General features: G+C 44.6%; 1 protein-coding gene across 4 annotated transcripts in view; it reads right to left on the bottom strand.

Moving 5' to 3' along the window:
- The window catches only part of LOC147024408 (xylosyl- and glucuronyltransferase LARGE1-like), a 406,140-nt gene that overhangs the window by 81,076 nt on the left and 298,623 nt on the right, over positions 1 to 26,441 (bottom strand). For all 4 annotated transcript variants that reach the window (XM_085884303.1, XM_085884305.1, XM_085884302.1 and 1 more), the window contains 4 exons: positions 20,536 to 20,618; positions 20,249 to 20,372; positions 19,542 to 19,713; positions 18,083 to 18,187 (listed from right to left, as the gene is read on the bottom strand). In XM_085884303.1, coding sequence (XP_085740429.1) covers positions 18,083 to 18,187; positions 19,542 to 19,713; positions 20,249 to 20,372; positions 20,536 to 20,618 — 484 coding nt within the window. The remainder of the gene's footprint in view (positions 1 to 18,082; positions 18,188 to 19,541; positions 19,714 to 20,248; positions 20,373 to 20,535; positions 20,619 to 26,441) is intronic.

The raw sequence follows: 26,441 nt of genomic DNA, 5'->3' as shown, positions 1-26,441 counted from the left end.
TGTGGATTTCTAATAATATGTTTATTTATTTACCGTAAACCAGGCGTCGGCAACCTAAACCAGGCCGCGGACCACTGGGCCACGTTCGGGCCACCTCGAACCCGAAAATTATTGAACACATCTCCCAACCCGAAAAAATAACAAACACACTTAAAATCAATGATAATAAATGTAATTGTAAATTGAACCTTAAGACCTTCAGCCATCTGAAACAACAACGAAAAAATATTTAAGACCAAGTTAAGTGGACGAGAAGCGAAAATAATTTATTGTGACGTACAGAGACTGTGATATATGTGGAAGAATCATATGTCCACATATGTTAAATTTGCCGTCGGTTCAGAAAAATGTTTCGCAGGCCGCACCTAATGGAAATCCGGACAAGGCGCCACGGGCCACATGGGAGGAGCTCGCGGGCCGCATTTGGCCCACGGGCCGCGGGTTGCCGACCTCAGCCGTAAACGATTCACGACCCACACACCACCTTCAATTATTTATTTATTTACCGAAAACAATTCCACGATCCACACACCACCTCCAATTATTTATTTATTTTCTGAAAACGATTCCCCACCCACACACCACCTTCAATAATTTATTTATTTACCGTAAACGATTCCACGATCCACACACCACCTTCAATTATTTACTTATTTACTGAAAACGATTCCACGACCCACACACCACCTCCAATTATTTATTTATTTACCGAAAATGATTCCCCACCCACACACCACCTCCAATTATTTATTTATTTACCGTAAACGATTCCACGATCCACACACACCACCTCCAATTATTTATTTATTTACCAAAAACTATTCCACGACCCACACACCACCTCCAATTATTTATTATTTAAGTGGGAGTGGCGTAAGAAAGTGGGCGTAGCTTATGCAAAATATTGTGTGGCTCAGGAGGTGTGGTCAAACAAGAGCATTGAGAGAAGTTTATCGGGTTTTCCGTCTGTGTGTGTGTGTGTGTGTGTGTGTGTGTGTGTGTGTGTGTGTGTGTGTGTGTGTGTGTGTGTGTGTGTGTGTGTGTGTGTGTGTCTGCAACGCGAGGCTCCACAGCACAAACCAGCAAACCGATTATTTTTCAAATGGTAGTCCTTCAAAAATAGGGTGTCTATTTACCGTCATTTTTTATGAGGAGTGCCAGTTGGCAAAATACACAATAAGAAAAATCTTGCCAGGCAGAGGAACAATTGTATGTGAACCAATACGTCTTGGCAATGAATCTTCGCCGGTGGATCGGTCAGAATGAAAAGCATCGTATCCAGCGCTTCGATCCTAGCGAATCCCTCGTCGCCTACCGGCTTCTTTATACTTCCTTACTTATATAACTTTCAGTCTAATTTTAAATACTCGTCGAATACAATGGTCCAAAAAAAATATTGATAACCCTAAACTCAAATCCGTTCCGTTGCACACGTCGAAACACAGATTCAGCTGTGCTCTTACCGAAAATAAAAATAAACCAATGTCACCCGCAGGGTGACCCGTATCTTGCCAAAAGGTGGCCACGTGTGACTTCTTTAAGGTCACACTGAGGTGAACAGAGCTGCTATCCACCAGGAGCGACTCCTTGAGGAATATCTGCCTAAAAGAGATTCCGATGAGAATCGTTCTACAGAGTAACCATGAAAAATATGCGTTTGCCTCATAACGTCACCAAATGATGTCATAATGTCTCAAGCTTGACATATCTAGAAAGCACTCATCGAGGTGTTCAATTTGAGGTACTACACGACATGATTCCTAAAACTTGAAAATTTGACCTTGGGGTCAAATATGTTTGACCTTAGGTGCTAACCATGAAGGTCAAGGCCAATCGCCACCAAAAATTAATCAGCTGAGCGCCAGACCATGAACTATATTCCCATGAAGTTTGAAGACGATCCGATAAAAATTACTCAAAAATAAGGGTTTCGTCAACTCCCCTGATTTGTGACAAAGTGACCTTGACCTTCAAAATTTTATGCGCTGAAAGGGACCTCTCTCTATAGGCCTCTCATATGCGAAGTTACAAAAATTTCCAATGATAACTGTGCTCTGCAGAGTGATTTATATGTGATTACAGACAAAAAAAAAGTGAAGGTCAAGGCCAATCACCACCAAAAATTAATCAGCTGAGCGCCAGACCATGAACTATATTCCCATGAAGTTTGAAGACGATCTGATCAAAATTACTCAAAAAAACAAGGGTTTCGTTGACTCCCCTGATTTGCGACAAAGTGACCTTGACCTTTGACCTTGACATTCAAAATTTTATGCGCTGAAAGGGACCTCTATAGGCCTCTGATATGCGAAGTTACAGAAATTTCCAATGATACCTGTGCTCTGCAGAATTTTTTATACGTGATTTCAGACAAACAAACAAAAAAAAAAACATACAAGCTGACTAACATATCTTGCAAAAACTTCGTTTTGGCAAGATAACAACATTGCATCCTCCATCTGATGACTACACTGTCCAGTAAATTAGAGAGGACCCGTCCAGGTTGCCATCTCACAATGTGTCTGGATTAGTCCATGAGTGATTGGGTAAGTTACTCCAAACTTTTGTTAATCCTGATATCAGAAAGACATCCAAGCTGCTTTTTAAAACAATAGTGTCATTTATCATTTGTCGCACGGATTGATAATAAGAATTTGATCATATCTATTGTTGTAGGCCCCATTTTCATGCAACCTCAGAATGGAAACACTTCAAGCGGTATAGACTGGAGTATCGTTTAACAGACCGTACAGATCAATCAATACATTACAGGCTTTTCAATGACGCTGATAGACATTTAGAAAGTGGTGAAAATGCAGCCTATTGTGGATTTATAAAAATTTCATGGAATGATAGATATTCGATGAATATTTCTCACATATGTGTAAGTTAAAGGTATTTTTTATTGTGACGATTAAAAGAAAGACGATGCCCAGGTCAACCAAAACTGTCTTTTCCAGTAATAACACATTTGTTAAGAGAAGGAAATCTCCCTCGTAAAAGATGGCCACACTTCTAAAGAGTGCCTGTTGCATGTGCCTCGTGAAATTAATTTAAGGTACGAAAGGACATTTTCACAATTTCCAATGATAACATTATAATTATGTAACCAGGAAGGTGGTTGCAATTCAATGACCCCGTGCTTTAAGGACATTTAAAGCATTTACGCGCACTCATTACGTCGTGGAATTAGGTACTGATCAGGGATGTGGAGCCATTCCAAACGACACTGAAAACGTCATATGTTTCCATGAAAGCAATGTAAAAACAGTTAAGACCACTTTTCCTGGCACCTTGATTAAAACATTAATTACCGCAAAAGTAGGAAATGCCAATAGCTTCAAGCATGAATAGCATGAAGCAATTGCAGGGTGGGGGACACTTGGGCAAGGTAAATCAATGCGATGAAATGAATCAAACGGCTTACACCATAACCATCGCCAAACAGTGGTAAATCTGCCAATCCCACATTCTCTCCCACTCGCGCCTGTCTTCCATTCTCACTCTGCAGGATGCATCGCCGAGGTTTTCCACGACATGAGAAGCAACAATAAAATATGGCAAAAATCCTCGTCTGAAGACACAAGAATACATCACAGTAACAAACGGCCACCCTCGACAAAGAACTGCATGTTGGCATTGCACCCGAGGCTGTCAGATGTTATGTACGTCTCTTAAATGTCTTGTGTGTTAAACTTTAAAAATAACTAAGGTGCTGGAAAAGCTTGACCTTTGTCCTTAGATATTTATTGAGTGATTATACCTCGATAGAAAACATGGATCCTTGGTTTTATTTTGGTGGTAGTGGGGGTAGGGGGAGTTGTGGGGGGGGGGGTGAGAGGGGGTGGTTAGGTTTTTTTTTTCCCTCGGCAATGCTTTATAGCCACATCAATGAAACAATAACGAGATGCCTGTGCACAGGAACTATTGATTGATGTGTGGAATAATGTAATTAAAACTTGTTTAACACAGTGTGCAGGAAGCGACGTTTCACCAGCTTCACAGCCGGCTTTAGTGTGGTAGATAGTAGAAAAATCGTGCAAATTATGTTACAAGCATCAAATTTGGCATTTCTGTTCTGCAGGGCTTTCTGATCAAATCTGCCTGATTGGCCATTTGAAAATCCAAATTTTGAAAATTAAAAAAAAAAAAAAACTTCAAAAAAATTTGAAGTCACAGCTGGCTAAAATTCTTGAAGTGCAAGTGAACATCCCAGACAGAGAACCAAGGGGAGATGCAATCATTGATGGCTCAGCACTTATCAATGCCATACCTTCACGCACTTCAAAGATATTTGATGACTATGATAAAGAAGACATCATCCCAAAGGTGGAATCCTATGGTGCCAGGTACGAGAGGGTGGACGTAGTGTTTGATGTGTACAAGAAGTCAAGTATGAAGTCCGAGGCAAGGTCGAAAAGGAGGCAAGGAATCAGAAGAAGAGTGACAGGAACCAGTACGACCCCAAGTAACTGGAGAAGCTTTCTTCGAGATGACAGCAACAAGACTGAGCTGTTTCACTTCCTTGCGGAAAAGATGTGTGAAGCACAGATGACAAGCACAGTCATTATCACAAAAGGAGAAGATGCCATTAGCAACACAAGGAAGTCACTGGATGCTGTGTCTCCATGTTGTCATGAAGAAGCTGACACTCAAATATTTGTACACGCCAGGGATGCAACGACGGATAGTAGCAAGTCCGTTATTGTGGTGGAGTCTGCGGGCCTATGGGGAAGGGCATGGTGATGATGCATGGTGGGCGTGATGATGGGAGGAGTGGCCGTGGGGGTCGGCAAGGGATATGAGGTGTGCGCGCCGCCTGAAGCGTCGTAGTATGCTGGAGTCGAACGCGGCTTGTGCGTGTGCATACGAATAAAGGAGAGCTGCCGGGCAGAGTACGCCCGCGCTCGCACTGTGCAACACAGCCCGGCTCGACTGTCCTTCCGCTCGTGTCTGCCTGCTAAGCATCTCCCATTTCAGTACAGTACAGTTGGCGAACGAGGATCTGCGGATCGGCGTGTGTAAGGGCGGCAAGTAACCCGGGCGGTTCCAAGCTACGGAGCCAAGGGTCTCACGGAGCATGGCGGAAGGTCGAGGCACGGCACACGGACGTGTACCCGTGTTCGGGGGAGATGAATTCGAGTTGTTTTCTGAACAGTTAGGTTGCTACTTTCGGGCGAATGATGTAGAGGATGAAGAGAAACGCAAGGCGATCTTGCTCGCCTCGCTATCAACGGAGCACTACCGCCTGCTGAGTGATTTGGTGGCTCCAAATAGACCCAGTGATGATGTGCTATCCTTTCAGGACATCGTGGCGAAAATGAAGACCCACTTGGCGCCGGAGAAGTCGTTACATCTCGCGCGGTTCCAGTTCGATCATCTCGCTAAGGGTGGCGAGGAGCGCGTTGCGGACTTCGGAGCACGAGTGAAGCATTCGGCTGTGCCGTGCAAATTCATGACAGAAGCGTCCGGCACGGCTCAGAGATCGTTTTATTTCTGGTCTGCGAGACGCAAAGATGGTAGCGGCCATCCTGCGATTAACCGACATCACATTCGACTCGGCGGTCGTGACTGCTTCGTCTGTCGAGCAGACGCTCACGGATGTCCGCGCCATTGCTGGCCAGGACGTAATGAGTAGCTCCAGCTGGAGCATGGCGGCTAATCCCGAAGTCCACGCGGTAACCGCACAAGTGTCGCGAGTCACGCAGCCCGGAGTCCGAGCGGTGGCTCAAGTGCCGCAGGTCGCACGCGCGCCTGGCGGTGCGGGACGAGGGGCACCGCAGCACGGTTGCACCGGGAGCGAAGGGGCACCGCAGCACAGTCGCACCGGGAGCGAGGGGGCACCGCAGCACGGTCGCACCTGGAGCGAGGGGGCACCGCAGCACGGTCGCACCTGGAGCGAAGGGACTTTCCGCGGCTGCTGGGGGTGTGGGGGTTCGCACCTGCGACAAATGTGCCCGTATAAGAACACCGTGTGTTTGCATTGTCACAAGGTGGGACATTTGAAGCGTGTGTGTCGGATGGCGGGGGCCTCCGTTGGGGTCTTGGATGACGAGGTGCGAGAGGACCCCAGTGACCTGGAGATCGGCCTGCAACCGGGGCCTGACAATGCCGGCGAGCCAGAGCGGGAGATGCAACCACGGTTGAGTCTGTTTTCCGTTGGTTCGGAGATGACGACGCCTTTCACGGTTGAGGTCGAAGTGAATGGCCAACCGACTGTGTTTTGCGTGGATACCGGGGCGGCAGTGTCGGTCATGGATGAGCGGGCGGCTCGTGGTCTTCGCGGTATTCGCCTGGTCAAGACGGCCTTGTCGTTATACACGTACACCGGTGAGGCGATTGCACCGCTTGCGAGGGCCGACGTCTCAGTGCGCTACCGAGATCGACGCGCCCAGCTCTCGGTGTTCGTTGTACGAGGGGAGGGGCCCCCCCTGTTGGGTCGAGACTGGCTGGCGCACCTCGGACTGGGTCTCCGGTTCGTACCTCCAGATGTGCCAGTGCTCTCTTCGAGGCCTTCGTCGAGTACCGAGGGCGAGGCTCTGGCGGGCGGCGAGAGCCGTATCAGCTCTCGCGATGAGTTCCCGCGCTTCGCTCGCGATGAGTTCCCGTGCTTCGCTCGCGATGAGTTCCCGCGCTTTGGCAGGGTTCGTGAGGCAATGCGCGTCGGTGTTGTGCAGGCAGCTTCGACAGGTGACGGTGAGCCCGTGGCGTTAGAGGGAGTCGCGAGTCACAACATCGAGTCGACAACCAAGAAGCGGACTCGTGATGTGGGTTGTGGGTTGTTGTTCACGGCATATGTGCTTTTCCTTGCTCTAGTGATGCAGTTTAATGTTGGTGAAATAAATGCCAGCAGTTCTCGTATGAGAGTGGATGTGGCGGAGATCAGTCAATGGAGTTGGTGTTATGATCAATGTGATGTGGGGGCGAATAAAGAAGGTTTGTTGGCCTCCAGTTGCTCCAGGCCGCAGGTAATTGCTTTGTCATGTGCTGGGATTTTATCAAAAAAGCGCGCTGTACGGAAAAATGAGTTTGCAATACTTCGAATAATGTTCGTAGTGATTTATAACGAGCCTATGATTGCAGTGTGGGTTAAATGGAGTTGCTCCCGTCTAGCTGCCGTGTGGGTCTCGGAGATCGACTTGGAACCAAGAATGGTGCCCTGGTCGGCGTTACCCCCACCTCTGGTTGCGAGCGCAACTCTCTGTGTTCGCTCAAGGCCGTTGGGACGGGCGTTGGCGTCTCAACTGATTGTGGTGCGTGAGTTGTTTTGGCGCATTAAATGCATGCAGCCAGCGGCGCTGTTCAGCGCCCCCGGCCAAGGTCGATCAGGGCTGGCGCCACGGCTTCCAGATAGCGGGCTGCCGGCCTCGGGATGTTTATCTACGTCGGGTCTGCCTAGGGGGAGTGGGCCAGAGGCGTTTGATGGGGCCGTGGGAGGTTGGCCCGAAAGGTCGTTACGACCTCGGGGAGGGGCATGTCAGCATGGGCCGCCTGGGGGCGTTTTTGCTGCGTAGTGCTGCTGTGCTTCTCATTTGCTGCTTCATATCGGTAACACGGTCAGAGTGGGGGGGGGGGGCTTTGTGTACCTCCGTCTTTGGAACCTGGCCTTTACTGCTCCACGCGCTCGCATCGACACATTATATGATGTGGTGTGCTATTATACTTCGCTATTTTCATTTTATTTCCATGATTATTTTCCGAAGTCCTTCGTGTTCTGTATGCTTCTTATAATGGTACTCATTTAATAATCATAGTTTTAGGGGGGAGGAGTGTGGTGGAGTCTGCGGGCCTATGGGGAAGGGCATGGTGATGATGCATGGTGGGCGTGATGATGGGAGGAGTGGCCGTGGGGGTCGGCAAGGGATATGAGGTGTGCGCGCCGCCTGAGGCGTCGTAGTATGCTGGAGTCGAACGCGGCTTGTGCGTGTGCATACGAATAAAGGAGAGCTGCCGGGCAGAGTACGCCCGCGCTCGCACTGTGCAACACAGCCCGGCTCGACTGTCCTTCCGCTCGTGTCTGCCCGCTAAGCATCTCCCATTTCAGTACAGTACAGTTATCATGAAGGCTCATGACACGGACGTACGAGTCATAGCAATATCTGTACTGCCATCCTTACAGGAACTAGGTCTTGAGAACATGTGGATTGCCTTTGGCCGAGGAGCCAAGGCACGATGGATTCCAGTCCATGAGGTAGTTTCTGCAATAGGGCCTGAGAAAGCGAGAGGGATCCCATACTTCCATGCGTTCACTGGATGTGACGTCGTGTCTGCCTTCCGTGGTAAAGGGAAGAAAACTGCATGGCAGACTTGGAACGTCTTTGATGATGTTTCTGAAACATTCACCAATCTCAGCCAGCATCCAACATTGATTCGTGATCTTGACTTTTTTGAAGTTTGTTTTTTTTTTCTTCAAATTTTTCTAAATTTGGATTTTCAAATGGCCAATTAGGCAGATTTGATTAGAATCCCCTGGAGAACAAATTTGCCAAATTTGATGCTTGAATCATCATTTGCACGATTCCTCTCAAAAATTGCTGTTATCTGCCCCACGACTTCCTCAAGCCAATGGACCCCGAGCCTCGGCACGTGATCGGATTTTCTTTTCGATACGACCACTCATTTCCGGTCACGTGCTGGTGCTCGAGGTGAAATGCAGGAGTGCTTTTTTAAAATTTTATTTCGCAAACTTCAAGCAAAATCAATGTCAAATCACATCATCGACGGGGTGCTCTGCTCTTGTAGAGTGTAGAGAGGAGTGTGGAGAAGCAGCATGTTCGGGGTAGAATGATTGGGTCTGAAACCAAACTAATGATCTGAGATCAAATTATTGGAGAAAAGGAAGGATTTTGATATCAACTGCAATGATATATTCCAAGACCTTGCTTATGATCGGAAGTAAGCTACAAGGCCTGTAGTTGAGGATCAGTTTTTGCACCACATGTTTGTGTATTGCAGTGATTCTTGAATCACTTGCATTATTTATCTGCTTGCAGAATGCAAGCACAATCCACTTCATCAAATGTATAAAGCTCTTTCACAGCTTGCACACTTCATCAAATACATAAAGCTTATATTTATTATGCATGTCCAGCACCACAGCCGGACATGAGTATTTATGATTTCTTCCCTATTAGTAGATATAACGTGCTGTGATGGGACTCTATCTGTGCCCTGCTGGCTCGTCAAGTTAGGGGGTTCGACATGTGTTTATTGACGATTTTAGTGTGGTCATGAACAAACCATTTGGCAGTATGTTGTCCTGATGAGCTCATATCAAGGGCGAAATCTGGATCAGCAATACTGCTTTCATCGGTTCATGATCATAAAGGTATAAATCTCAGTCTGCAGAGACCTGAGTGTCACATGGGCACCACCCAAGTTTGGAGGTGATGTGGTGGCATAATTTATGTGTATGACCTCAGTGTCACGTCACATGTAGGGTCAGTGTGCTCCTTTCATTACACACACACAGATATATATATATATATATATATATATATATATATATATATATATATATATATATATATATATATATATATATATATATATATATATATATATATATATATATATATATATACATACATATATATATATATATATATATATATACATACATATATACATATATATATATATATATATATATATATATATATATATATATATATATATATATATATACATACATATATGCACATATATATATATATATATATATATATATATATATATATATATATATATGAGCCTGGTGTTGGCGCAGTGGTTAGGGCAGCGGCTTGGGATCCAAAAGGTCCTGAGTTCAAGTCCCGTTGGGCCACTGAATTAATACACCAGGGAGTTGACTCAGCCTGTCATCCTTCCGAGGTCGGCGAAATGAGTACCAGTGTACTGGGCCGGTGTATACCCCGGTTAAAATAGGTGTACCATATCCCTGTGTAGTAAGAGGCGACCAGGGTTGCGTCAGGAAGGGCATCCGGCGTAAAACATGTGCCAAATCACTATGCGGATCATACGGATGATCCGCTGTGGCTACCCCTAACGGGAGCAGCCGAAGGAAGAAGAAGATATATATATATATATATATATATATATATATATATATATATATATATATATATACACATATATATATATATATATATATATATATATATATATATATATATATATATATATATTTACATACATACATACATACAAGCCGGTTGCCGACATGGGTGGTCGCTATATAATTGCATACCAGTCATACAGTTTTTGACGGATCGGGCTGAAATTTTTGGACAAAGAGGTTGATTATAGTGCGCATAAAAGCGCGTGAGCAGATTTTTTATTTTCAAAAAAATATACAGCATACAACTAGATCCTGGTATGAACCTACCAGTCAAGTTTCATCAAAAGCGGTTGACTCCTCTGGCCTCCAGAGCTGTCCATTACATACATACAGAGAGACGGAAAACCTGAGAATAACGGGAGTCTAGCGAACACCCAATATATTTTCTTCTTCTCCTTTCGGCTGCTCCCGTCAGGGGTCGCCACAGCGGATCATCCGTTATGATCCGCAGAATGATTTGGCATAGGTTTTACGCCGGATGCCCTTCCTAACGCAACCCTGGTCGCTTCTTACGACACAGGGATATGGTACACCTATTCTAACCGGGGTATACACCGGCCCAGTACACTGGTACTCACTTTGCCGACCTCGGAAGGATGACAGGCTGAGTCAACCCCCTGGTGTATTAATTCAGTGGCACGACGGGGCTTGAACTCAGGACCTTTTGGATCCCAAGCCGCTGCCCCAACCACTGCGCCAACACCAGGCTCGACCACCTAATATATATATATATATCTTCTTCTTCTTCTTCTTCTTTCGGCTGCTTCCGTTAGGGGTCGCCACAGCGGATCATCCATTATGATCCGCATAGTGATTTGGCACATGTTTTACGCCGGATGCCCTTCCTGACGCAACCCTGGTCGCCTCTTACGACACAGGGATACTAATATATATATATATATATATATATATATATATATATATATATATATATATATATATATGTATATATATATGTATATGTATATATACATGTATATATATATATATATATATATATATATATATATATATATATATTTATATTGTTACGTTTGAGGGGGTATGCATTCAAAGGGTAATCACGATGTTTAATTAGGTATGCCATGCTGTTCGAGTTTACCAGGATCTCGATGTAATAAGTAGCAATTCAGTGGTGATAAGTTGTCTAGTAAATGTCCATTTCTTCAAGGGGGAAATGATAATTGTCACGTAATTAGATAGGGATACGGGATAGGGTAAGTGTGTCTGCGTAAACCCCTTTTAGTATTCCCTGGAGGCTTGCCGTGACGTCACAGAACAGTGCTGCGGATGACTCCGCCCCGTGATCACGATTGGCGGAAGGCGACGGCGGTGGGCCAATAAAACGGCTCGATTGGTAGTGACGAGGACTCGAGGATAAAAAGGCTCTGTTTGGGAAAAAGAAAAGAGGAAGAAGATCGGGACAGAAAAACGGTTCTGGTGGAGGCTGTTGTGCTGGGAGCGTGCTGTGTTGTTGCGCTGTTTCGATCCTGGTTTTCATCGTGTCTCGAGGCCTTCCTGTGCCTCGTGCCTCACCTTGGTTGGCTCTGGGGTTCTGCTGGCTCTGAGTACGGGGTCGAACGGCGGGCGGACCTGCCTCCCTCTCCTGCTCGCAACTTGGAGCCAGAACTGGTTCCCTGGCGGCTGTGAGCGGATTTGGGCCAGGACCAGGAGGTCGACAGTACCACGGTGTCTCCTGCCCCTGACGAGCACAACGCCAGCTCGTCCGGCGCCAATCCAGGGACTGTTCCGTCCGCACCACTGGCCAGCCTGACCACCAGGACCAGCTACGTTGTGTGTGTGTGTGTGTGTGTGTGTGTGTGTGTGTGTGTGTGTGTGTGTGTGTGTGTGTGTGTGTGTGTGTGTGTGTGTGTGTGTGTGTGTGTGTGTGTGTGTGTGTACCTGGCGCATTAGAGGGTTTGAGATTTGTATATTCATTGGAATTGTCTGTGTTTTCCCCACGCCCGAACCCACACCACCATCCCGTCGAATCGCCCCAGATCCCTCTTCTTGCCGAGTCTTGTTATTTCTGGTTAGAGAAATAAACATTATCAACTCAGTGAAAAGCGACTCGTGCCACCTTCCTCGTCCCGTTTTTGGTAGAGCGATTAGAACCGCCATCTTTGGGTTATAAGTAAATAAACCGCCTCCATCGTTTCGGCTCATTCTGCGTTGGCGGGACCGTTCAAGTCCCGTGGACGTCACATTGGTGTCAGGAGTGGGATGTTCGAACCCCTCTAAATTATATTCGGTATCGGGAGAATATACCAGAACTGAAATCTCGCCACGGATTGGAATATAAAATTACAACAGAAAAGCGCGGGAAAATTTTGGCGGGATTTTTCAAATTAAATTAATTGGCGGCAAACGGGACTTCTGCACCATGGCGGATGTGCAGATGTTTGAGGAGGAAGGCCACGTGTCCGGCAGCGAGTCGGGGGAAGAAGGGAGAGATGGGGGTAGGGTTGGAACCTCCCCCATTCCGAGCGTGGACCGTGCTTCATCGCCCGTAACGGAGCCGGCAGCGCCGGAAACCGGCACGATGACGATCTGGACAATGTTGGAACGTTTATTGAGTGCAATTACAGCACAGGGGGCAAAAATGACGGCACAGGGGGCACAAATGGCAGAAATGACGGCACAAATGGAAAATCAATTCGTGACACAGAGGGCAGACATGACGGCACAGAGGGCAGACATGACGGCACAGAGGGCAGAAATGACAGATCAATTGGGGGTAATGGGGCAACAGTTGGGTGCACGGATTGATTTAATGAGGGATGAATTGGGGGAAAAGATGGAGAAAATTAAAACTGAGATGCAGGAGTGTGTGGATGTTAAATTGGGAGAAATACAAAGTAAATTCGAGGATAGATTGGAGGAAACAAAGGTAGAAATTACATTGGAGGGGGAAAATATACGGAAAAAATTGGTAGATAAAATTGATGCAACGAACATTCGGGTTGATAAAGTGGATGAAAGCCTGGAACGTCATCGTGCCTGTGTGGATGCTCGTATGCAGCTGCAAGTTGAAGAGTGAGGAGAGCTGAGGAAGCAAGGGATGAATTTGGCGGAGGAGGTAAAAGGATTGGAGGCTCGTTTGGACGAACAAGATAAAATTATGAGCCAAGATGAAGTCTTGGATAAAGGCCTGGTAGAGCCGTCTTTTGTAAGTAGAGTGTCCGGGTTGGTTGAGGAGCAGCGACAAACTCGCGACGGAGCCTTGGAGGAGGTTGTGCGGGTCCAGAAGATCCTGCGGGAAGAGGTGAATCGGTCCATTCAACATTTGGAACAGGAGGCAAAATTGACCCATGAGACCCTCACCACAAAACATCTTTGGCCACAGTGGGCTCCGAAATTGGATACGCAGCCACAAGGGTGTTTGATCCCTGGGCTGGATTCGGACAACGGAGAAACTGAGAAGCGGGCCACCGGAAACGTGATCCCCCTGGTAAATTTTGACGGGTGAGGGAGCGTTGAAGCTTTTCTGATGCAATTTGAGTGCATTTCCCGACTAAACGGGTGGAATGAGCGGGAACGTACAGGGAATTTGGTGGTAACATTGCGGGGACCAGCCGCAGATGTGTTAAACGTGATCGCGGAGGGGATGTTGACCAGCTCCCACATTTGCATGGCGTTGAGCCGTCGGTTTGGGTTCGCAGCGAACTGTGGTCTGGTGCGGGCCCAGCTCCAGCACCGCAGATTAAAGCCGGGTGAGACAGTGCAGGAGCTGGCACAGGACATTTACCAATCAGTCAGGATCGCGTATCGGGACCTTACAGTGGAGGCGTGGGACAGACTGGCACTAGAGAAATTTTTAGCTGCTCTTCCTGACCTTGAGGTCCGAGCGCTAGTGGAGCTACAGGATCCACCCACCATGCACCGAGCGGCCGAGTGCGCGGCCAGGCTGGCCTCGTGGAGTCGGCCGGGTCGGGTGCCTGAGAGGCCATCGGTGACGATCCGACAGGCGGAGATTCGGGATCAGGGAGGGGGACTGGGAGAAATTGGCATTACCCAAATGTTTCAGGAAATTTGCCAGAAACTGTCAAGTTTGATAAGGGGTAATTCGGTAGTTGGTGCGCCAAAGCGGCGGGGTCCAGCCCAGCCAATAGAGCAATTCGATTATGGCCGAGGGGGTCCAGAACCGGAAGAGACATTACACAGATACCCACGGGGGCCTTTTATGGGGAGTTGTTTCCGGTGCGGGCGAAGAGGACGCGTGCAACGATATTGCTGGTACCCAGCGATGGAGGGACCCTCCAATAGACTTTCAAGCCCGGAGAGGATGAATCCTCCTGCTGAACTGCCAGGTCTATCCGAGGTGCCCTTACATAGGTCGAGTCCGGAGATCACTGTCGGGGGTCGGGGAGACTAGATTGGGCTGAGCATATAGGGCCATGCTCAGCTGCTGAGATTGTGGCGAAGTACCTCCTTTGGTGAAAATAGTGAATTGTGGGAAAATTGGCATGGGTTTATAAGTTCTGCTGGGTTTTGGAGTGACAATAGGGACAGTGGGTAATTGGTAACAAAGCGGGCACGAGTGGCTGTCTAATGGCTGGTGCGTGGATCGGGTGAGGAGAAGTGCTGTGTGAGTTATTTCAAGTTAAGAAGTGAAATGTATGGTGCACACATTGATTTTTTATTGGACGTGGTGTGGTAACAGGGAAGGTCATGGTCGGTGAAGTGTTAGAAATGCAGGTGTCACATGTAAGGCCGATGGGGTGGGGGAGTCATGTGGGTTTTGTGGGTGGGGATGATGTGCTTGTCCGCACGGATTGCTGAGGCTCACGGTGAGCGGGAATTGCGACCCCCTTCAAGGAGATTCACCCCTGGTGGCTAATGGTGACAGTGTCTGGAGGCACCTGGGAGAGGGTCTGGTTGGGCAACCGAGGTGGGTCGGACCTTGGCGACCCAGAAAGGCCAGAGGAGCCAGTGAGACCCCTTCCAGTGTGTTGTACTGGATTAGAGCTGATGGCTACCAGGGGGGAGGGAATCAAAGGGAGCGGGGCGGAGAAACGTCCGGGTTGGACTAAAGCTTACCTGTGGGCATGGCTGCACCTGAGATTCCCCCATCATCTTGTGGTAACCCACCCCACGGCCATGACGGGGTTCAGCCTGCATCATTAAAATGGGGACCATGACCTAGAAATGTGATGATGACCATGGTGTGAGTGTTGTGAAGATGTGCGAGTCCCACTCGATCCCGCACAACTCGACATGTGCAGCAAGGGCATGATGTCCGCATTGTTTTGGGGTCAAGCAAATTTGAAAATTGGCTCCCCAGGTAACGCTGGGTCTATTAGCATCCACTGGGGGATGCGGTCAAGTGTAAATACCCCATGAATAGTGTCGTTAAGGCTTGGAGTAGGAATGTAAAGTATAAGTGTTGTGTTTTTGTGGAACCTTTTGTTTCCCCTCCCCAGATCACTGGAAGAGTGTTGGACAAGAGCGATGATCCTGAGGATGGAGTGCAACTTCGCTCAGTGCTCTCATGTGATAAAATAAAAAATAAAAAAAATGAATGATTGTTTCGGCGAGGATAAGGCCATAAGGGGGTAGTATATTAAGCAGGATAGGTAACTTAGCTGCGGCTCGCTGCCCATTGCCCCTCCTACTTTATTTCGTTAGGTTAATTAGGTGTGAGTCAGTAAGTGTTAAGGCTGGTACGGTAGTGGCTGCGATATACCTTGCAGGAGCTGTGGTACCAGAGGAGGGGGCAGTGTTACGTTTGAGGGGGGGTATGCATTCAAAGGGTAATTAGGATGTTTAATTAGGTATGCCATGCTGTTTGAGTTTACCAGGATCTCGATGTAATAAGTAGCAATTCAGTGGTGATAAGTTGTCTCGTAAATGTCCATTTCTTCAAGGGAGAAATGATAATTGTCACGTAATTAGATAGGGATGCGGGATAGGGTAAGTGTGTCTGCGTAAACCCCGTTTAGTATTCCCTGGAGGCTTGCCGTGACGTCACAGGACAGTGCTGCGGATGGCTCCGCCCCGTGATGACGATTGGCGGAAGGCGACAGCGGTGGGCCAATAAAACGGCTCGATTGGAAGTGACGAGGACTCGAGGATAAAAAGGCTCTGTTTGGGAAAAAGAAAAGAGGAAGATCGGGACAGAAAAAACGGTTCTGGTGGAGGCTGTTGTGCTGGGAGCGTGCTGTGTTGTTGCGCCGTTTCGATTCTGGTTTTCATCGTGTCTCTAGGCCTTCCTGTGCCTCGTGCCTCACCTTGGTTGGCTCTGGGGTTCTGCTGGCTCTGAGTACAGGGGTCGAACGGCGGGCGGACCTGCCTCCCTCTCCTGCTCACAACTTGGTGCCAGAACTGGTTCCCTGGCGGCTGTGAGCGGACTTGGGCCAGGACCAGGAGGTCGACAGTACCACGGTGTCTCCTGCCCCTGACGAGCGCAACGCCAGCTCGTCCGGCGCCAATCCAGGGACTGTTGCGTCCGCACCACGGGCCAGCCTGACCACCAGGACCAGCTACGTTGTGTGTGTGTGTGTGTGTGTGTGTGTGTGTGTGTGTCTGTGTGTGTGTGTGTGTGTCTGTGTGTGTGTGTGTGTGTGTGTGTGTGTCTGTGTGTGTGTGTGTGTGTGTGTGTGTGTGTACCTGGCGCCTTAGAGGGTTTGAGATTTGTATATTCATTGGAATTGTCTGTGTTTTCCCCACGCCTGAACCCACACCACCATCCCGTCGAATCGCCATGGATCCCTCTTCTTGCCGAGTCTTGTTATTTCTGGTTAGAGAAATAAACGTTATCAACTCAGTGAAAAGCGACTCGTGCCACCTTCCTCGTCCCGTTTGCGGTAGAGCGATTAGAACCGCCATCTTTGGGTTATAAATAAATAAACCGCCTCCATCGTTTCGGCTCATTCTGCGTTGGCGGGACCGCTCAAGTCCCGTGGATGTCACAATATATACATATATATATATATATATATATGTACATATATATATATATATGTACATATATATATATATGTACATATATATATATATATGTACATATACATATACATATATATATACATATACATATATATATATACATATACATATATATATATGTACATGTACACACATATATATATATATATATATATATATATATATGTATATATATATATACACATATATATATATATATATATATATATATATATATATATATATATATATATATATATATATATATATATATATATATGTGTATATATATATATATATGTATATGTGTATATATATATATACACATATATATATACACATATATATACATATATATATACACATATATATATATATATATATATATATACACGTACACATATATACGTACACACATATAAATATATATATATATATATATATATATATATATATATATATATATATATATACGTACACATATATACGTACACATATATACGTACACACATATACGTACACACACACACACACACACACACACACACACACACACACACACACACACACACACACACACACACACACACATACACCACTTCGAAATGTGACTTGCATGCAAGATATAGTTGTTTGTATTCGTTTGAAGCCAGCTTCACAAGTGAAAATAGAAAATTGAGCTTACAGGACTTCTGTAAATTGAGAAAGTAAGTAAAATAAAATGTAAAACCAAATTGAAAACGATACAATTCAGGAGTGCCAAAAAACGTGTTTGTTGTGACAGTCCAATTGTTGACGCAGTCACGCAGATAACCCTTTCTCCCTTCAACTTCAGAGGCTTTGCCCCTTTTTTGCTTATGAAATGTGTTGTTATCCCCTGAGCAAAGTGAATTACTCTGAACAGGTTAGTATGGTGTAATGGATCGGAATGCACACCACATGGCTTTCTCATCAGAATTTATGTAAGCTTGAAAGCCAGTTATGTGGCTAAGGAAAGAATGTGAGGAGGAAATGTCAATATCGTCATGGGTATACCTGTGTTGAAGCCTCTTCCCAGTGCAGGCCATGGTCTGTGGTTCTTCCAGAGGTTGCCAAGGTACCAGTCACTCTGATTTTCCACAAGTCCGATGATCTGTTCACCTGAACACACAGTATATGAAGCTTTATGAAATAAATTCTGAAAAGGTGAGCAGTGCTTAGTAGAGTGAAAGAGTATTTTTGTGATACGATTATTTTGTGTGACCATGTACTTCAGTGTTAAACCAAAAGTGCAGATGTTCAGCTTTGTTAAAACATGTCATGATCATTATGCCTTTTAAATACAAAAAGGCTTTTCTCAGTTGAGGAGGTAGTACATGTAAAGGACTTGCGCTTACAAAGGTGAGTTTGCACTCTACATTGTTTGTCTTTGATGAGATATCTCTCTTTCTCTCTCACTCTCATTGCATAACCAAGGTAGATACAACAGAACTAGCAAGCCAATGGTCTCAGGTCCACTCTTTGTTGCATTGTTTGTAGCTCTAGTCTTTCATTTTGGAATCCTAAGAACAGGGAAACAGGTACAGTAAGTGTGTATTGATATCACTTCCCATGAGCCAATCACAGTACACCTAGTCTCACTCAGCCAATCAACAGTATCTTGTGACTTTTCGCCAAGCTACTTGGAACATAATCGACGTGGAGTTCATGCTTAATTGCTTTGCCTGGGTGTTTATTGATGAGAATAATCAAAATATTTTTTCCCAAATCTATTTTTATTGATGCCACCCACATTGCCCGCGTCCTTAGCAATCAATATGGTACCATTTTCAACTTGGTGCTACCATTGGTTTGGAAGGAGATGCTAAAATGACTCAGGCACTGGATTTTATTATTCTACGATTAACTTGCCATTGGTCACTGGCTTTGCATTCAATATGAATATTTATTGCATTCAACGGACCCTGGGCATCAAAAAGTTACATATATTGAACAAACCCTGTGAATCTATCTATTACATATGACTATGCTTAAACCCAGGAGAGCAAATGCTTCCGGATGTGGCAGGTGCCTTATCTCAGCAATCTTGGTGGACATCTGCATGTTGCCTACTCGTCTATAAATTGCGCATGCATGCTTATTCTGGCCATTGATCGATATCAATGTGAATAATGAAGATGTTTTTGTCCAAATCAATTTTTTGGACCCTGCAATGTCTGTGTCCTTGGAGATGAATATGGTCCCATTATAAACTCTGTGCGACCAGTGGTTTGGAAGGAGATGTAAAACTGACACATTTGTACATTGGATCTCATTTTTTTGATTAAATTGTTCAATATATTTGAAAGAAACTTTATAGTTATCAAGCAAGCCCACTCATTAAAGTACATTTAGCAACACAGTCAACAGCAATACCTGTATCAACAAACATAGCTCAAAGGTTCAGGTTCTCAAAGGAAAAATGACAGCTTGTCAACCCAAAATGTTGTGTAGCAAAACAGCAGACGGTTTCTACCTTTAAACTTTCTCAAGATGACCCACAGCTCAGCAATATCCGTGGCAAAAGTGATGTCAGTGTCCAGAACAATGATCTTCTCGAGCGAGGCTGGGAGGGTCTGTGTCAGCACGAGTTTCATGAGCCCATAAATGCCAGAATAGTGTTTGTTGGGTATCCACGACACCTCAGACTAAATTGATGATGCATTCCCATGGAGACAGAACACACAAAGTGAGTTGGATGAAATACCACACACTGAAGGCAAGGCGCACACATGAAGCAACATTATTGAAGGAACAAAGATAATATTTCTAGCTCTTCCCTGAGCCTAATTAGAGATAAGTAATACGGTAATCACTCCCACTTGAAAAAGATTGTCATTTTGGCCCTGAAAAACAATGGGAAAAGGGGCTGCTGGAACTCATTACCTCCCCCTCTCTCCCCAATATGCCACACACAACCTCCTTCCCTAACTTTACTCCTGTCTCCTCGCAAATTCCTAACCCATTACTCAATTCCTCAACCCAATTACCCTCATCCTCCCCCCCTTATCCTTTGCCTTCAATTTTTCCAAACCTCTGACATTAGCCACACCCTTCCACATAGCCCCACACCATATTAAATCAGGTCCATGATATTCACAGATAGACTCAAATCACAAACAGCAATTATGTAAACCTTTCAATCACGGTGAACTAATCAGCATGAAGATGGCACCATCTTGCCTTTAGAGCATCGGCATTGTAGAAGTCAATCTGTAAGGATGGGACCATCCATGTTTTGAAGAGTGTTTGCAGAACTCTGTATGCCACGTCATCTGTGATAAAGTGGAAGTGAAGAGGGTTCCTCCTGTGGTACAAAACATCCAATTTTATGCTTCTCATCGAGCACCTTCCGGGTTATATTGTATTTCCAAATTATTCTGAATGGTAGTTCCGGCTCACGACATCAGTGCTGTGAACGAGTACGTCACAAGAAGCTAATGTACCGTCCATAACTTTGCAGTGCTTACCTGTGAAACAAGATGGATTTTACGAGTGTCACGACATCACGGCTTGCATTGTGCCCGGCACACACAATCGCAATGTGGATGAGCTAAACACGGTACGCACACATGCAGAGAATCACATAAATGTGCATGGTCAATGAACAAAATTTATATAAAAAGATGGTGTCAGCTTGATCATGAGAATTGGAAATAGCAGTTGCATAACTTTCTTAATTTGATGTGGGAAAAGGAGTTAAAGCTTAAAATGGCTTCACATCCACATCCATCACTTTAGCTATTGCTTCATTTGCACCATTCTTTCACTCCATCATCTTTTAAATCTGCCACTGTATTAGGATTTAAGCTGCACTTGGATTTTGGGCTACACTGTTTCTAAATGCCCACATATGTCAGTGACATATATTTAAAGTGGGAGCTAATATATCATTACCAGCCATTAAAATCGGGCTTAAAACTTTGGAATGAAAGTTAAGCTCGAAATAAAAACTTCATGTGCAGGAAGTTTTTTTGAAAAGGACTTGTAAAAATTAGATAATGACGAAGTGAAATAGCAATCCAAATGATATCCTCATAAGCATAACCTCTCCACCATTAACATTGTTGAATAACCTCTGTGAACTATCGGATAGCCATACCTCCACGAAAATTATTGGCCTGCATTCATGATGTCCGATATTTCTCCAATTTAGGATGACACAAGCTGCTCTAATAGACCAAGAATACTATGGCCTATAAAGAATTCCATAACACTTATCAGAGCAATATGGCTGCTGAAGCAGTGTCAAAGCAAAGAACACACACCGGGAGGTTTGGCATTGCTTTTTGCATTAGTAGTTGTGGCAGGAATTTGGAATTTGGCCAGGAGTTAGGACAGAATCCATCCATCCATTGGGACCATACTCCATGCAGAGCATTGGTGCTGCTGAAGCAGTCTCCTTGGCTATTGGGCACAATCCTGGACAGGTCGCCACTCCGACACAGTATACCAGCAAGCTGGCACTCATTTTGCTGACCTCAGTTGGATGAAGGGCGGAGTTAACCACATCCAGTATTAATTCAACAGCCAAGTGGGATTTGAACTCAGGATCCTAGGATCCCAAGCCCACCACCCTTACCATTAAGCCAACACCAGGTTTGCGCCTTCTCTTTTCAGGAGACACTTTTCAAAAGGCACGATGGAACCTTTAACCTCCACCAGCGAGTACGAGTAGATGGGATGGATACCCAGCTTAACTCCACATTAATTTCTGCAATGCCCTGCCTGCAAACTACCAGCATTTATATCGGGTTTATACTCGGGTTGGGGAATTGAACCCAGACTCGACAGCTTAAAAGCGAGTATGCAACCACTGAACTATCCTGTCAGCCCCCACATAAATAATGCAATGCTGATATTACTTCTCGTGCTGCCATAGCCATAAAATTCTTCCACTGTTTTGGGAATGGATGGGAACGTCAGAATGACGATGGAGCTGCACTCAATGGATGAATAAATTCAAGCAAATGAGAAGGCGTCATTCAAACCCTTTAACCTCGATTGTTTACTCATCATATAAAGCATAAATTTAGTTTCGCCATGGAATGTCACCACTTGTACGCCACATAAGTTTGGTCTTCCTAATTACTTCCTCGTCAATGTTAACCGCTTGCACGCCAAAACAGTGTATGCAATTGCAAGGAGCTGAATTTTCAATATGTGACACAATCACAAGTGCAATCACGTGACCTCCAGAATAAGTAGGTCATATAATAATGCACAAGGAGTCTTTACCTATCAATCTCATTCTGGACTACTTCACAAAAAGTATTATCATTGTTTGGCTTTTTTTTCGGGGGGGGGGGGGGGGCGGGATTACTGTATTTCATCTTGCTCAAGGGCTGACAGGATGACCTATAGGTAGGTACGCACATTCGCATATAAACTGCCTAGCCTGGGTTTGAATCTCAACCAAGCTAAAACTGTCATCCCAGTGTTTCACAGACAGGGTAATTCATCAATGCGTGTGTGTCATCCCTCGGATGGATGTTAAATGTGTGTGTCATCTGCTGGCATTAGTTGGTAGATGATAAAGATCCCATGGTGTCCTTCGCAATGAGTAGGCGAGCTATCGCCCACATCATGAACAAATTCCAATTTCCTGCCTTAACCTCAGTCAAACGTCAGGACTGGCTAGCCGGTTCGTGAAAAAACCCCCGGCCAACCCCACAATCGCCTGGGAATAATCGTGGCCGATAAAGGAGAACAATTTAATATTCCTCAACTATCGAGATTTTTTAGCAGTAGATTTGATTAAAATATAATTTAATTGATTTTATTTTGTCCAAGCAAATGGGAAAGTGCCCATATTTTATGCTCGATGAAACCAGTTGTGCCACTACTACATGCAAAAGGTAAACACACTAGCTAAGGAGATATATATATATATGTTTGTGAAAATATTTGGAAAACATAATATAGTAGTGGGGTGACAGAGTCTAAAAATATTTGACCTGGCTGGCTTGTGAAAGGATGTTGTACTATAAACAACACGGCCATAGATTTAAGATGGCAGAGATGCATGTTCTGCTCCTTAAGGTATAACCTGCGAAATACAGAAAGGTAACTTCGACTTCCCAAGTGTTGTATTTACAGACAGTACACAAAACAATAATTCGAGTCTTTTTAAAAATGTTATCCAAAATCAATAGTTGTCCACCCACCCTCTCTTCCTTCAGTCAACCAGATTTTGATGCGGTCGATACACTTTAGCCCATCACATGTGATAAAGGTTGTGATCAAGTTTCATCGAAATTGTGTGTGTGTAGTTTTGGGATAGACAGCAAATGCCTATTTTGGGGGTCACCCCCCCCCCCACTCCTCGTAGACTCCCTAATTGAGCGCAGATTTTGATGCAGTCAATACATCTTCGTTAGGCATCAGATATGAAGCTTGTTGCCAAGTTTTGTTTGGTTCAAGCGATAATGACTGAAGTGTTTATGGACTGACCGTCTTATTCACTCACTCACTCACTCACCCATGGACACTGCTCGATCACATAAGCTCACCTGACTAAAGTCCAGTTGAGCTTAAAAAAAGGCAACAAAGAAGCTGGAAGTACAAGCTCATACTGTTTAGTTCCTCCATGAGCCTAGACTTCTATATTCTTTGTAGAAATGGATGCTCATCGAAGACAAAGGTTACAGACAAGAAAAAGGCAATGCAACGAGAGTCGGGGCATGGGGCAACAAGCAAGGGGGAAAGAGCGAACAGAAAAAGGAAGGGGAGCTAACACAACAACAGACCAAAAAAAGGCATACAAGATCACATGGGTCAAACAGGACACACTAAGCCAGCACATTAACACATACGAAAGTACTCAATGACATGGATAAATGGATTATATCAACAAATTAACACCAATAATTAGTTAACAAGAACTATTAAACAAGACAATTCCTGAACAAATATCCTCAGCTTTAGAAGATGGGCTCTCAGAGCAGAGAAGATGGAGTTTGGCCACAAAGGAACCCAGACCAGAAGTCAAAATAAAACAAAACAACAACAAAAAAATGGAATCCGATTGATTTTGTGGTCTTCTTGACGGTTTTGATTTGTCACTTTGTTAGTGACGCTCAAACTGCAGTGCAGATGGGAAAAGCAATTCACGGAATGCCACCGAATCACGGAATCCTTACCAAGATATGTCATGATCAGATCACATGATGTGCAAATAAATGCCACATTGTTATGGGAACATTTGAAAGGCTCAATTCGAAAATAAATTTTACAGCATAAAAAGGTGAGACAGAAGAAGGTAAGTAATAGTGCAATGAAATCACACTAAATGGTGGAACATCACAAACAAGAACAGCCAAAAAAAAAAAAAAGAGAAAAAAATCTGTGATTTCAAGCCCTCACTTCAAGGAGAGATATATTGTCATGAGTCAAAGACTGTTATTCCACTTCGGCTGTAACTACGTATTGAAATGAAATATTTTAGCCACCATACACGAGTCAAATTGGATATATTCTGGATTAAAAATGGCCAAGGTGACACTGCAATGTGCCGAATGAAACATGTCAATGTTACAAGACCAGATCAGACTTGAAGTGGATGAAAACCCCACACAGATATACAACAGATCAGTATGATGATCAGAACATCCTGCCACATCACATCAGCAACAAGCCACACACATATATCTGCATTCAAAAATATGGCATTGAGATGTTTTGGTATTTTTGAAAGTCACAATTAAAAAAAAAAAATAAATTGGGGAAAATGAAAGGAGTTTAACAGACAAGGAAAGTTAAGGTTTGATGAGACTGCATAAGGCATCCTTGGCAGCAGGATACTGGGAGTACATTGCTTTGATTTTTTTCTGACAGACTATGGCATATATACAGTATATATAGATGGAATTCAAGGAGATATATTATCCCTGTGTCGTAAGAAGCGACCAGGGTTGCGTCAGGAAGGGCATCCGGCGTAAAACATGTGCCAAATCATTATCGGATCATACGGATGATCCGCTGTGGCGACCCCTAACGGGAGCAGCCGAAAGAAGAAGATACATATATATATATATATATATATATATATCTTCTTGTCACTTTGTTAGTGACGCTCAAACTGCAGTGCAGATGGGAAAAGCAATTCACAGAATGCCACCGAATATATATATATATATATATATATATATATATATATATATATATATATATATATATATATATATATATATATATATATATATATATATATATATATATATATATATATATATATATATATATGTATCTTCTTCTTTCGGCTGCTCCCGTTAGGGGTCGCCACAGCGGATCATCCGTATGATCCGCATCGTGATTTGGCACATGTTTTATGCCAGATGCCCTTCCTCACACAACCCTGGTCGCCTCTTACGACACAGGGAAATGGTACACCTATTTTAACCGGGGTATACACCGGCCCAGTACACTGGTACTCATTTCGCCGACCTCGAAGGATGACAGGCTGAGTCAACCCCCTGGTGAATTAATTCAGTGGCCCAACGGGGCTTGAACTCAGGACCTTTCGGATCCCAAGCCGCTGCCCTTACCACTGCGCCAACACCAGGCTCATATATATATATATATATATATATATATATATATATATATATATATATATATATATATATATATATATATATATATATATATATTACCGGTCAGAAGTTTTAGAACACCCCCATTTTTCCAGTTTTTACTGAAATTTAAGCAGTTTAATGTTTCAATGTACTCTGAAATTAAAGCAAAGAACAAATAAACAATTGCAGATAAAAAAGAAATCATGGAATCGTTTTGTTGAACAAAATTTAATCTAAATTTTTGACTCATTAAAGTAGCCACCTTTTGCAGATATAACAGGCGAACCTACTCGTGGAATTCTTTCCACAATGGAAATCAAAAATTGTTTGGAAAGTTCTTCCCAACACTGTTGCAGAAGTTCCCACAAATGTGTTGCACTTGTCGGTTGCTTTGTTTTCACCCTTCTATCTAGTTCATCCCAAACCAGCTCGATGGGATTTAAGTCTGGAGACTGTGCTGGCCATTCCATGATTTGAAGCCGACCGTCTTGTTCTTTTCTTCTGACGTAGTTCTGACATAGCCTGGAGGTATGTTTTGGGTCGTTATCTTGCTGTAGGATGAACCCCTGACCAACGAGGCATAGACCAGAGGGTATTGCATGGTGCTGCAAAATGCTGTGGTAGTCCTTTTGGTTCAGGGTGCCAGTCAGTCTGTGCAAGTTGCCGACTCTGGATCCAGGAAAAGAGTCCCAGATCATCACGCTTCCTCCTCCATGTTTGACAGTTGGTGTCACACACTGAGGAACCATCCTTTCCTCGTACAAAAACCCTGCGTGATGAACCGAAGATTTCAATTTTTG

This window comes from Eptatretus burgeri, chromosome 6, assembly GCF_056783735.1.
Source record: "Eptatretus burgeri isolate ZD-2024b chromosome 6, Ebu_testis_v1, whole genome shotgun sequence".
NCBI classification, from domain to species: Eukaryota; Metazoa; Chordata; class Myxini; order Myxiniformes; family Myxinidae; genus Eptatretus; species Eptatretus burgeri.
Note: the sequence above shows the minus strand (reverse complement) of the source record. Positions and strands in the feature narration are given on the sequence as shown.